Source organism: Silurus meridionalis, chromosome 17, assembly GCF_014805685.1.
Source record: "Silurus meridionalis isolate SWU-2019-XX chromosome 17, ASM1480568v1, whole genome shotgun sequence".
Taxonomy (NCBI): Eukaryota; Metazoa; Chordata; class Actinopteri; order Siluriformes; family Siluridae; genus Silurus; species Silurus meridionalis.
Genome location: NC_060900.1, coordinates 128,101 through 140,281, shown reverse-complemented (window position 1 = coordinate 140,281; position 12,181 = coordinate 128,101). Strand labels below are relative to the sequence as shown.

At 48.1% G+C, this 12,181-nt stretch overlaps 1 protein-coding gene across 2 annotated transcripts in view; it reads right to left on the bottom strand.

The window, feature by feature from the left end:
* The window catches only part of ipo11 (importin 11), a 46,882-nt gene that overhangs the window by 31,579 nt on the left and 3,122 nt on the right, over window positions 1-12,181 (bottom strand). For both annotated transcript variants that reach the window (XM_046871127.1, XM_046871126.1), the window contains 11 exons: window positions 10,536-10,608; window positions 10,218-10,421; window positions 8,143-8,275; window positions 7,943-8,001; window positions 7,779-7,827; window positions 7,032-7,102; window positions 6,684-6,876; window positions 2,798-2,950; window positions 2,421-2,464; window positions 1,844-1,934; window positions 1,671-1,718 (listed from right to left, as the gene is read on the bottom strand). In XM_046871127.1, the coding sequence (XP_046727083.1) occupies window positions 1,671-1,718; window positions 1,844-1,934; window positions 2,421-2,464; window positions 2,798-2,950; window positions 6,684-6,876; window positions 7,032-7,102; window positions 7,779-7,827; window positions 7,943-8,001; window positions 8,143-8,275; window positions 10,218-10,421; window positions 10,536-10,608 (1,118 nt within the window). The remainder of the gene's footprint in view (window positions 1-1,670; window positions 1,719-1,843; window positions 1,935-2,420; window positions 2,465-2,797; window positions 2,951-6,683; window positions 6,877-7,031; window positions 7,103-7,778; window positions 7,828-7,942; window positions 8,002-8,142; window positions 8,276-10,217; window positions 10,422-10,535; window positions 10,609-12,181) is intronic.

Genomic DNA, 12,181 nt, shown 5'->3' with positions numbered 1-12,181 from the left:
TCACAGGCTTGTGTGCAGGTTTATGCCCCCCCTGGGCTGATTCCACTGTGGAATCTGTCAGTGGTCCTTAGCGCGCTCTCTCAGTCTCCATTTGAGCCGATAGAGTGTATTGGTTTGAAGCTCCTTTCGCTGACGGTCGCTGTGTTATTAGCTCTTTCTACCACGAAGCGGTTAAGTGAACTTCATGCTTTGTCGGTTCATAACTCCTGTATGCGGTTTGCTATGGATTTCTCGCGAGTGACTCGACTAATCTGGCATTTGTCCCTAAGGTGAGCGTTTTTCTTCCACCTCCTATTTCCTCAACCGAGGAGGAGCGGATTAATTGTTTGTGCCCTGTCCATATGTTACGTCACTAAGTGGATAGGACAAAGGGATTGAGACGGAGTAATCTGCTGTTTGTTTCATGGGCTGATTCTCATAAGGGAAGACCTGTTTCCCGGCAGCACCTGTCCCACTGGCTAGTGAAAACTATTGCATTTGGTTATAATAGCATGGGTCTTAGCCCTCCAGAAGGGCTGATGGCTCATAGTACCCGAGGCTTGGCCACCTCGTGGGCACTGTTTAAGGGCATTTCAAATGAGGACAGCAGTGGCATGCTGGGCTTTGCCGCACACTTTTGTGGACTGAGGCTGGACGTCACGGAGCCTTTGTTGGCTCATTCCGTCCTAAGTGTGTAAAAATAAATAAATAAAAATAAAAGAGGAGGAAACATTAACAGGAATGGTTTTATTTCTCACACGTCTCCGATCTCTTCGGTGAAGGGTGGAAAGCTTGTGTTATCTCACCACACTCCCCTCCTTGCAGTGCACAGAGAAGAGATATGTTAAGAATGAGGCAGGGACCGTCAGCAGCGGTGTATATAGGTAGGCAGGACACCCCACATCACTATCATGATTGGTCTGTCAACCCACAGACGTGGTGTAATTGCCACTTCCAGGATTGGTCACGCCCGAGGTGATTCCCATAGTGAGATACCTCACTCCAGAGAACTGGGGTTACAAAGGTAACTGAAAAAGATCCTTCTTCATGTCGTAGTCGGAAATAAACGAGGGAACATTTGATACCGTAACCCTCACCGACTGAGACACGAGCGGTGAGATGGTAGTGTGAGCTCCATTCACCCACTCTCCACTCCCGATCACCTGCCCCACCAACAGCCGCTAATTAAAAAAAATTCTCAAGCTTATTCTCGAAGCCAACACAATATTATCAAATCCAACCTCTCGGGTGAGACGCCGTCTCTGGCCTCCGCCACGGAGCTCACAACACACTACTTACACTATAAACCACTCCGCGCTATCTGCACAGAACGAAAGAGGTAAATAAAGAAAGTAGGAACAGAAGAAAAAAAAGAGAAAATAAATAAATAAACTTGAGATTCAAGTCGCTCTTCTCACCGGTGAATTTCTCACACACCCTACAATTCCGTCATGCAACGCAAGAGAGAGACAGAGAGATAAGAGAGACAGAGGGAGGGAGAGCGAGAGATGAGAGATGACAGAGAGATAGGGAGGGATAGAGATAAGAGAGAGAGAGAGAGAGAGAGAGAGAGAGAGAGGATAGAGAGAGAGAGAGAGAGAGAGAGAGAGAGAGAGAGAGAGAGAGGATAGAGATATGAGAGAGAGACAAGAGACACAAAGAAAAACATGAGAAAGCAGAGAAAACTCTACCGGAATCCTTCATCAGCATCTGCACTGAATCCTCACCATCACTGACACCTGAAAGAGAAAGAGAGAGAGAGAGAGAGAGAGAGAGAGAGAGAGAGAGAGAGAGAACATAAGAGAATGTGCAGTGATGTGTGTGTGTGTGTGTGTGTGTGTGTGTGTGTGTGTGTGTGTCTCACCTCGTAGTGTGTGCACCATGTCCAGCAACACCGGAGTCAGAATCTGACTGTAGTTGTGGAAAAGGTCCAGAAATAAAACCTCTGTACATGGCTGTTTCTCACACACACACACACACACACACACACACACACACACACACACACACACACACACACACAATTATGTTAATAACACAGAGATTTAACACCATTCTCATGCACACCATTTTAATTCTAACAGTATATCATCCATCATTCCACCCATCCCTCCATCCATCCCACCATCATCCATCACTCCACCCACCCCTCCATCATCTATCACTCCCACATCCCTTCATCATCTATCACTCCCACATCCCTTCATCACTCCACACATCCTTCTATCATCCATCACTTCACTCATCCCTCGATCACTCCACTCATTCCCCCAACACCTATCACTCCACCCACCGCTTCATCACTCCACCCATCCACCCATCCACCCATCATCTATCACTTCCCCCATCCCGCCATCCATATCTCCATTACTCCACTTGTGTGTGATGGGGTGTAAGGGGTGTGTGTTTGTGTGAGGGTGTTTGTGTGAGGGTGTTCTCACCCGTAAACTGTATTTCCAGGAATCTCCTCCAGTCTCTTCAACAGCTAAAAAAGAGGGGAAAAATAAAGTAACAGACAGTGTGCATAGGATGGGGGTTGGGATTGAAGTGGTATTTACAGTGTGTGGGGGGTTGAGACGGAAGATATAGTGTGATCTGTTTGGGGGTTGGGACTGAGGCGTTAGTTATGGTGTGTGGGATTGAGGCTTAGTTACGGTGTAATCAGGACGGGGGTTGGTATTAAGGTGGGAGTTACAGTGTGTGGGATTGAAGCAGTAGTTCCGGTGTGATTAGGATAGGGGTTGGGATTGAGGCAGAAGTTTAAGTGTGATCAGGACGGGGGTTGGGATCGAGGTGGTAGTAATTAGTGGTTACGTACCGAAGCTCTCAGGATCCTCCTCCCACATGTTGAGCTCCTCCTGCGTCAACAACAAGTACTTACACACCAGCCTCTTACACATCTCACTCAGAGTGGAGTGTGTGAAGAAATCCGACTTAATCCTGTGTGCCTCCAGATTTTCCGCTTTACTGTCTGTACAACACACACAACACACACACGCACGCAACACACACACACAAACACAGTTTAATATAAAAAAAATTATTAAAAAATTTTATTAAAATTTTTTAATCAGTTATAAACCCAGTGGGTGCAGGTGTGAGAGCTGTGGTGCGATTGTGTGTGCGCGCAAGTATGGGGTACAAGTGTACAAGTGGCGGATTCAGTCAGGAACTCTGGGAACTAACATGGCACTGCTGCACAAGGCCTGCCGTCTATACCTGTTTTTGAGTTCGTTTTTCTTCGTGTTGCTGCCTCTTATACTTCTTTTTATTTATCCAGTAGACTCTCTACTAACGTACGATCGGCGTACCCTGTTAAATAGTCACCATAGAGTATTTCCTATCAGCTCTCACACATACACGTCCAGGGGCTCACCACTTGCGTCCCCCCCCCCCCAGTCCCCCCCTTCGTCACCGGGGAAAGCGAGCTGGAGTTTTGGTAAGATTAGAATGTTACCTGAGATCGTCCTCATCGCTCTGCCCCCAACCACAGTCTCCAGGTGGACTGACACGGTGGGAGAAATTCATTCACCCCGATCCCTAGACTGGAGTTATCGCTGACTTTAGCCGCTGCCGTGCGACTCGGACGCGCTACTCTCACGCTGTGGGCCGCCGTGAGCCGCTTTGTACCCCAGAGTGAGCCGTACCCTGAAACTCAGTTCCCAACACTACAAGCAAGATGACTCTTATTAATGGCAGATCAACTGGAAATAAACCCTTTATATTAAAGGATTTCATCTCTCGTGAACTTGACTTTCTCTTACTCACTGAGACCTGGATTAGGCTGGGGGATAACAGTGCCTTCTCTGAGCTTCTGCCTTCAAACTACACGGTTTTCAATGCTCCGGGAACTACAGGATGTGCCGGAGGTCTGGCTAGAATTCATGAAAATATCACTAACTGCAGATCGATAACTTTTGATAAATATGCAGGTTTTGAGCTGTTAGTTTCTGTTATTAATGTTTCTGGGTCTGTGCTTCTTGCTCTTGTTTATCGGCCCCCTAAATACTAACAACTTTTCTGCTGATTTCAATATTTTCCTCGACTCACTCAATCTCACTCAGTCAAAGTGCACACGTGTAATGGGACCCACCCTGGACCTGGTGATCTCGTTAGGCTTCTCCCCCACTATCAGCGATGTGGGTGATTCCTGTTTCTCAGATCACTACCCAGTGCTGTTCGATGTCCTCTCTCATTCTTCACCCAGCATGTCAACTCTACCTGCTCAATATGGCCGTGTTATTTCATCACAAACTCCACATGCTTTTTCAAACGCTTTTATGGACTCTCTGGCTCTCTACACCTGCTAAGATTTATACCTGAATCCAGATGATTTTATCTCATCATTCCACTCTACATGCTCTAATATTCTGCACAGAATTGCACCTATCAAACGAAAAACCGAGATTAACAATGTTGAGGAGTGTGTAAAGGACATTAGACAGTGGATGCTTGATAACTTTTTTCTGCTCAACTCAGATAAGATAGAAGTACTTTTACTAGGACCACATGCAGCTAGAAGCAAACTTTCTGATTCCGTAGCATCTCTGGATAGTGTTTCTGTCTCAGTGTGTACAGCAGTCAAAGACTAAATGAGTGCAAGTGTTGGGGTCCAAGTGTGTGAGTGTGTTGGAGTATGAGTGTGTGTGTAAAAGTGCAAATGTGTTTTTTGGGGTACGATTGAGTGCAAGTGTGTGTGTGTGTGTGTGTGTGTGTGTGTGTGTTGGGGTACAAGTGTGTGAGTGCAAGTGTTGGGGTACAAGTGTGTGAGTGCGAGTGTAAGAATGCGAATGTTGGGGTACGAATGTGTGAGTGTATTTGTTGGGGTATGAGTGTCTGAGAGCAAATGTTGGGAATGCAGTGTGTGTGTGTGTTGGGAGTGCAGTGTGTGAGTGTGTGTGTTGGGGTATGAGTGTGTGTGTGTGTTGGGGTACAAGTGTGTGAGTGCAAGTGTTGGGGTAAGAGTGTGTGAGTGTGTGTGTTGGGGTACAAGTTTGTGGGTGCAGTGCAGTGTGTGTGTCTTGGGGTGCAGTGTGTGAGCAGGCGAGTTTTGGGGTAAGAGTGTGTGAGTGTAAGAGGCGAGGGTTGGGGTATGAGTGTGTGTGTTGGGGTACAAGTTTGTGGGTGCACAGGTGTGAGTGTTGGGAGTGCAGTGTGTGTGTGTGTTGGGGTACAAGTGTGTGAGTGCAAGTGTTGGGGTAAGAGTGTGTGAGTGTGTGTGTCTTGGGGTGCAGTGTGTGAGTGTAAGAGGCGAGGGTTGGGGTATGAGTGTCTGAGAGCAAATGTTGGGAATGCAGTGTGAGAGTGCAAGTGTTGGGGTACAAGTGTTGGGGTAAGAGTGAGTGAGTGAGTGCTTGGGTACAAGTGTGTGTGCTGGAACAAGTGTGTGTGTGTGTGTTGGGGTACGAGTTTGTGGGTGCACAGGTGTGAGTGTTGGGAGTGCAGTTTGTGGGTGCAGTGCAGTGTGTGTGTGTGTTGGGGTACAAGTTTGTGGGTGCAGTGCAGTGTTGGGGTGCAGTTTGTGGGTGCAGTGCAGTGTTGGTGTACGAGTTTGTGGGTGCATGGGTATGAGTGTTGGGGTACGAGTTTGTGGGTGCACGGGTACGAGTGTTGGGGTACGAGTTTGTGGGTGCACGGGTATGAGTGTTGGGGTACGAGTTTGTGGGTGCACGGGTACGAGTGTTGGGGTACGAGTGTGTGTGTGTGTTGGGGTGCAGTTTGTGGGTGCAGTGCAGTGTGTGAGTGTGTGTGTCTTGGGGTGCAGTGTGTGAGTGTGTGTGTTGGGGTGCAGTGTGTGAGCAGGCGAGTTTTGGGGTAAGAGTGTGTGAGTGTAAGAGGCGAGGGTTGGGGTATGAGTGTGTGTGTTGGGGTACAAGTTTGTGGGTGCACAGGTGTGAGTGTTGGGAGTGCAGTTTGTGGGTGCACAGGTGTGAGTGTTGGGAATGCAGTGCGAGAGAGTGCGTGAGTGTTGGGAGTGCAGTGAGTGAGTATCAGCGTGGGGTTCTGAGTGTGAGAGGTTAGAATGCAGTGTGAGAGTGCAAGTGTTGGGGTACAAGTGTTGGGGTAAGAGTGAGTGAGTGAGAGTGCTTGGGTACAAGTGTGTGTGCTGCGGAACAAGTGTGTGTGTGTGTGTTGGGGTACGAGTTTGTGGGTGCACGGGTACGACTGTTGGGGTACGAGTTTGTGGGTGCAGTGCAGTGTGTGTGCTGGGAACAAGTGTGTGTGTGTGTTGGGGTGCGAGTTTGTGGGTGCAGGTGCAGTGTTGGTGTACGAGTTTGTGGGTGCAGTGCAGTGTTGGGAGTGCAGTTTGTGGGTGCAGTGCAGTGTTGGGGTGCAGTTTGTGGGTGCAGTGCAGTGTTGGTGTACGAGTTTGTGGGTGCAGGTGCAGTGTTGGGAATGCAGTGTTGGGGCACGAGTTTGTGGGTGCATGGGTATGAGTGTTGGGAGTGCAGTTTGTGGGTGCACGGGTATGAGTGTTGGGGTACGAGTTTGTGGGTGCACGGGTGCAGTGTTGGGAATGCAGTGTTGGGGTGCAGTGTGTGGGTGCATGGGTATGAGTGTTGGGGTGCAGTTTGTGGGTGCACGGGTATGAGTGTTGGGAGTGCAGTTTGTGGGTGCAGTGCAGTGTTGGGGTACGAGTTTGTGGGTGCAGGTATGAGTGTTGGGAGTGCAGTTTGTGGGTGCATGGGTACGAGTGTTGGTACCCTCAATGTTCTTGGCCGGTTTGTAGGCAGCATTCTTGATGATCATCTTGATTAGGTTCATGCACTGGACAATGAAGCGCTCGAAGACCAGCCCGTCCCCCTGCTCTGTGAAAATGAAGGAGACGGAAAACTCGAGCGAGTGCTGGATCAGGGGGATGAATGAGTATGGATGTGTCTCCAGGAAGTCCAGGAACTAAAACCAGGACACAGAACATGTTTGTACCACATCCTCACTCTCTCAAATCAATATCCTTAACATAGCCTTCACATTTGGAACATTGTGCTAATAACTTCAGTATTCGTGTAATGTGGTGAGTGTGTGTGTAGAAGTGAATCAGGGTTGTGTACCACTTTAGTGTAGAGGATGATGATCTTCTCCAGTTTTTCTCTGCAGGCATGAGCTCCGCCCACATGGCCACCTGATGACAACAACAAAACAAATAAACACTGATGGTGTAGAGTGAGTTACAACGAGTCCTGAGGAGCACTGAGGAGATGGTGGATGTTAGGAACACTGAGGAGATGATGGATGAGGAGATGGATGTGTGGAACACTGAGGAGATGGTGGATGTTAGGAGCACTAAGGAAATGATGGATAGGAGGCACTGAGATGATGGATAGTTGGAGCACTGAGGAGATGATGGATGAGGAGATGGATGTGTGGAACACTGAGGAGATGGTGGATGTTAGGAGCACTAAGGAAATGATGGATGGGGGGCACTGAGGAGATGATGTATGGATGGAGCACTGAGGAGATGATAGATGGGTGGCACTGTGATGATGATCAATGGGAGGCACTGAGATGATGGATATGAGGCTCTGAAATACACCTCATATCATTTTAAAGTGGGCGGAGCCTACCCTCACAAACTCCTCCCAGTTTACACTCAAGTTTATGAACTTGGGATTCATCCCCATTTCTTCCTCTCAAGGAGTTTTACACACCTTAACTTTAGACCTCACCACACACACACACACACACACACACACACCTCTATTCATTTATTATGTGTATATACACACTTTATATCCTTGTGTACAGATGCACTCAGAAAATTATAATATAAATAAATAAATATAAACAATGTTACTCACAGCACTCTAAACACTGCCGTAACCTGTCAAACACCGCACCAAGAAAACCCTAAAACACACACACACACACAATGAGAAAAAAACACACACTTTAGTCTCATAGTGTGTGTGAGCAAGAGAAAGGATGTGAACATGTGTGTGTGTTTCAGGTTGTATACACTCACCATCACCTCCATGTTCTGATGAGGTTCCACAAATCCATTAACAGTCAACTTACGCAGCACTGTGTAGAAACACACACACACACACACACACACACACACACACACACACACAGATTAATGCACAAAAAATCCTGAGATCCAAAGCCGCAGAACGTATTGTGTGCATTTATGTATGAGTGTGTGTGTATATATTTACACACCTTTCAGAGACAGCAGTGTGTGTTCAAGTGCACTGAGTGCTGTGTGTGGATCTCTGCTCTGTATCTTTAGCAGGAACATGTCTGTGTGATGATTCCACAGAGAGCAAGCAAAGCTGTAGATGCTGGAGGCCAACTGAAACACACACACACAGTATGATTATTGTGAAGCAGAGAGTGTGTGTGTTGCTCAGAGGCATCATTATTACTGAGTTGTTCCAATTTCCGGTTTTGATGTAAACTTTATTAGCTGATGGAATTGTTTTAGATAAAGCTTCTGTTCTCCTCAATGTGATTCTAGAACATAGTGCATGAATCTACAGCTTCACACTGTAAACCAGGCTGTGTGTACATTTGTATTGAATGCATGTGTGTGTGTGTGTGCGCGTGCGTGCATGTGTACTTATTAGTGTCTGTACATTGGTACTGAGTGTGTGTGTATTTTGGCAACCGGCCAATGACCCACACAGAAAAAACAAGCGCTCCGACAAACAACTGCCAGCCGGGTGCTGATCGGACAGCGCTATTTCAGCACTAGTGTTGTTGAAAGCTCCAGAGCACATGGCAAGAGGTCAGGTGACAGAATGCAAAGAGGAGCATATAAAAGTAGACCATGAAGTGCAGAATTTTTGGCTCCTGGCTAATTCTGGCAATCTCTCTCTCTCAGAAGCAACAGCAGCAGTGGAGATGAAACCAACTGAACCACCGCCACATACCACAGCAACCTAGATGCTTCTCATCCCTACGGCAGAGACTTCCAAGCCCTTCAGCTCGACGGATCTTTTCACCAATCCCAATCCCTTTACCCGGCCTCATGCCTCGTTGCCTGTGTAGTTGGTTGCTTTCACCAATTCCCTTTTTCCCTATTTTCCCCAACCACACAAATAAACAAGCATGAGTGAGTTCATGATTCATGTGTCTGTGTTCTAACCATCACAAAAGCAATTACTACACGGGTGTAGAATGTGCATCTAAAACAAAAACAGGAAAATCCCCATCTAATCCCCTGCCATGAACCCAGTCCTGAAGCACCAACCTCCAGAAACAGGGGGTCACCCAGGAGCTAGCAAAAAGTATCCATGTGGCTACACAAAAGCTCACAGAAATGCGGAAAACCGGTGCAACAACTGCCAACAAAAATCGAGAGGCTTTTATGCACGTTTTAGTGCACCACAACATAGTGTTTGCCAAAACGAGGCTGGGTACAAATCGTGGCTCCCACCCGGGGTACTTCAGCTTCCCCATTGAGGTAGCCTCAGACTACAACTCACTAAAAGAATAAATTCATTAACACGTAATGCTTTCGCCAAAGAATGCAACCACAAGATGGTGTAAAAACCCTGAAGTACACCGAGGGCACAGATGGAAGCTATGCACCGTACCACGAAAAGGTGGCTCCATTCAGAGAAAAGGATTACCACGGTCAAGAAAGTACCAATGGATACATTCATAAGAGCTCGACTTCTCGAGGAGCAGAAAGCTGCTGAAAGGTGAGATCCAAAAACCCCCCAGAGATAATTCATTTTTATTTGTATTGCGCTTTTACCAATGACCATTGTCTCAGAGCAGCTTTACACAGATAATGTGGAGATAAAAATTAAGATGTTGTTTATAAGTGTAAGTTTGTCCCTGATGAACAAGTCGGTGGAGACTGTGGTGAAGGAAAAACTCCCTGAGATGCAGAAGGAAGAAACCTTGGGAGGAACCAGACTCAAGAGGGAACCTCATCCTCATCTGGGTTCCACCGAATGTAGAAGCACTGGTGTGTGCCCTTTCCACACCGGAAAAAAAAGGAAGTGCACAATCGGTTCACTTGCTTAGACATTAGTGTGACAACAAAAGCACCCTCCCCAAAAACCAGGGCAACCTGAGCTGCACCAGTAACACCAGTAACGACACCGAGGACACAGGAGTAGAGGAGAGTTACATCACAACACTGTCTGATATGTGTCTCCCAGTAACCACTGCAACAACTTCAGGTGGAAGTCGTCACACAAGTCGCAGCAGTAGGAGTGTGTGAGTGTGTATACTGAGTGTGTGCACATGTGCATGCGTACTGTGTGTGTGTGTACACTGACGTGTTGGAACAGTGCTCGGTCGGCGCTGAGGCGTTTGGAGGCGAGTGTTTTGATGACGTGTGTGAGTGTGAGCAGAGCGCGGTGCTGATGGAGCTCGTCCGGGTGTTTAATGGCCTCCAGCAGCACAGGGACGAGTTCAGGCCACTGGCGGGGACAATCCAACCTCGCCACCTTCGCTATCAACACCGCTATCTGAGTCGCTATCTACACACACACACACACACACACACACACACACACACACACACAGATTCACTTTAAAATCACACAGCATATGACTGATTAAAAAGTGTGTGTGTGTGTGTGTGTGTGAGAGACCTGATGGACAGGCTCATTAAAGTTGGAAATGAGTCCTGCACGAAGAGACGATTTCTCCTCCTCTGAGATAGCACTAAAAACAGAAAGAGAGAGAGAGACAGGTGAGAGTGAGACAGTTGAGTGTAGTGTAGAGAGAGACAGGTGGGAGTGAGACAGGTAAGTGTAGTTGTGGAGAGAGACAGGTAGGAGTAAGACAGGTGAGTGTAGTGTAGAGAGAGACAGGTGGGAGTGAGACAGGTGAGTAGTGTGAGAGAGACAGGTGGGAGTGAGACAGGTGAGTGTAGAGAGAGACAGGTGGGAGTGAGACAGGTGAGAGTAGTGTAGAGAGAGACAGGTGGGAGTGAGACAGGTAAGTGTAGTGTAGAGAGACAGGTGGGAGTGAGACAGGTGAGTGTGGTGTAGAGAGAGACAGGTGGGAGTGAGACAGGTGAGTGTGGTGTAGAGAGACAGGTGGGAGTGAGACAGGTGAGTGTAGTGTGAGAGACAGGTGGAAGTGAGACAGGTGAGTGTAGTGTGAGAGAGACAGGTGGAAGTGAGACAGGTGAGTGTGGTGTGAGAGAGACAGGCAGGAGTGAGACAGGTGAGAGTAGTGTAGAGAGACAGGTGGGAGTGAGACAGGTGAGTGTAGTGTGAGAGACAGGTGGGAGTGAGACAGGTGAGTAGTGTGAGAGAGACAGGTGAGAGTAGTGTAGAGAGAGAGACAGGTGGGAGTGAGACAGGTGAGTGTAGTGTAGAGAGAGACAGGTGGGAGTGAGACAGGTGAGAGTAGTGTAGAGAGGGACAGGTGGGAGTGAGACAGGTAAGTGTAGTTGTGGAGAGAGACAGGTGGAGTGAGACAGGTGAGTGTAGTGTGAGAGAGAGACAGGTGGGAGTGAGACAGGTGAGAGTGGTGTAGAGAGAGACAGGTGGGAGTGAGACAGGTGAGTGTGGTGTGAGAGAGACAGGTGGGAGTGAGACAGGTGAGTGTAGTGTAGAGAGAGACAGGTGGAGTGAGACAGGTGAGTGTAGTGTAGAGAGAGACAGGTGGGAGTGAGACAGGTGAGTGTGGTGTGAGAGAGACAGGCAGGAGTGAGACAGGTGAGTGTAGTGTAGAGAGAGACAGGTGGGAGTGAGACAGGTGAGTGTAGTGTAGAGAGAGACAGGTGGAGTGAGACAGGTGAGTGTAGTGTAGAGAGAGACAGGTGGAAGTGAGACAGGTGAGTGTAGTGTAGAGAGAGACAGGTGGGAGTGAGACAGGTGAGAGTAGTGTAGAGAGGGACAGGTGGGAGTGAGACAGGTAAGTGTAGTTGTGGAGAGAGACAGGTAGGAGTAAGACAGGTGAGTGTAGTGTAGAGAGACAGGTGGGAGTGAGACAGGTGAGAGTAGTGTAGAGAGAGACAGGTGGGAGTGAGACAGGTGAGTGTAGTGTAGAGAGAGACAGGTGGGAGTGAGACAGGTGAGTGTGGTGTAGAGAGAGACAGGTGGGAGTGAGACAGGTGAGTGTGTGTAGAGAGAGACAGGTGGGAGTGAGACAGGTGAGTGTGGTGTAGAGAGAGACAGGTGGGAGTGAGACAGGTGAGTGTGGTGTAGAGAGAGACAGGTGGGAGTGAGACAGGTGAGTGTAGTGTAGAGAGAGACAGGTGGAAGTGAGACAGGTGAGTGTAGTG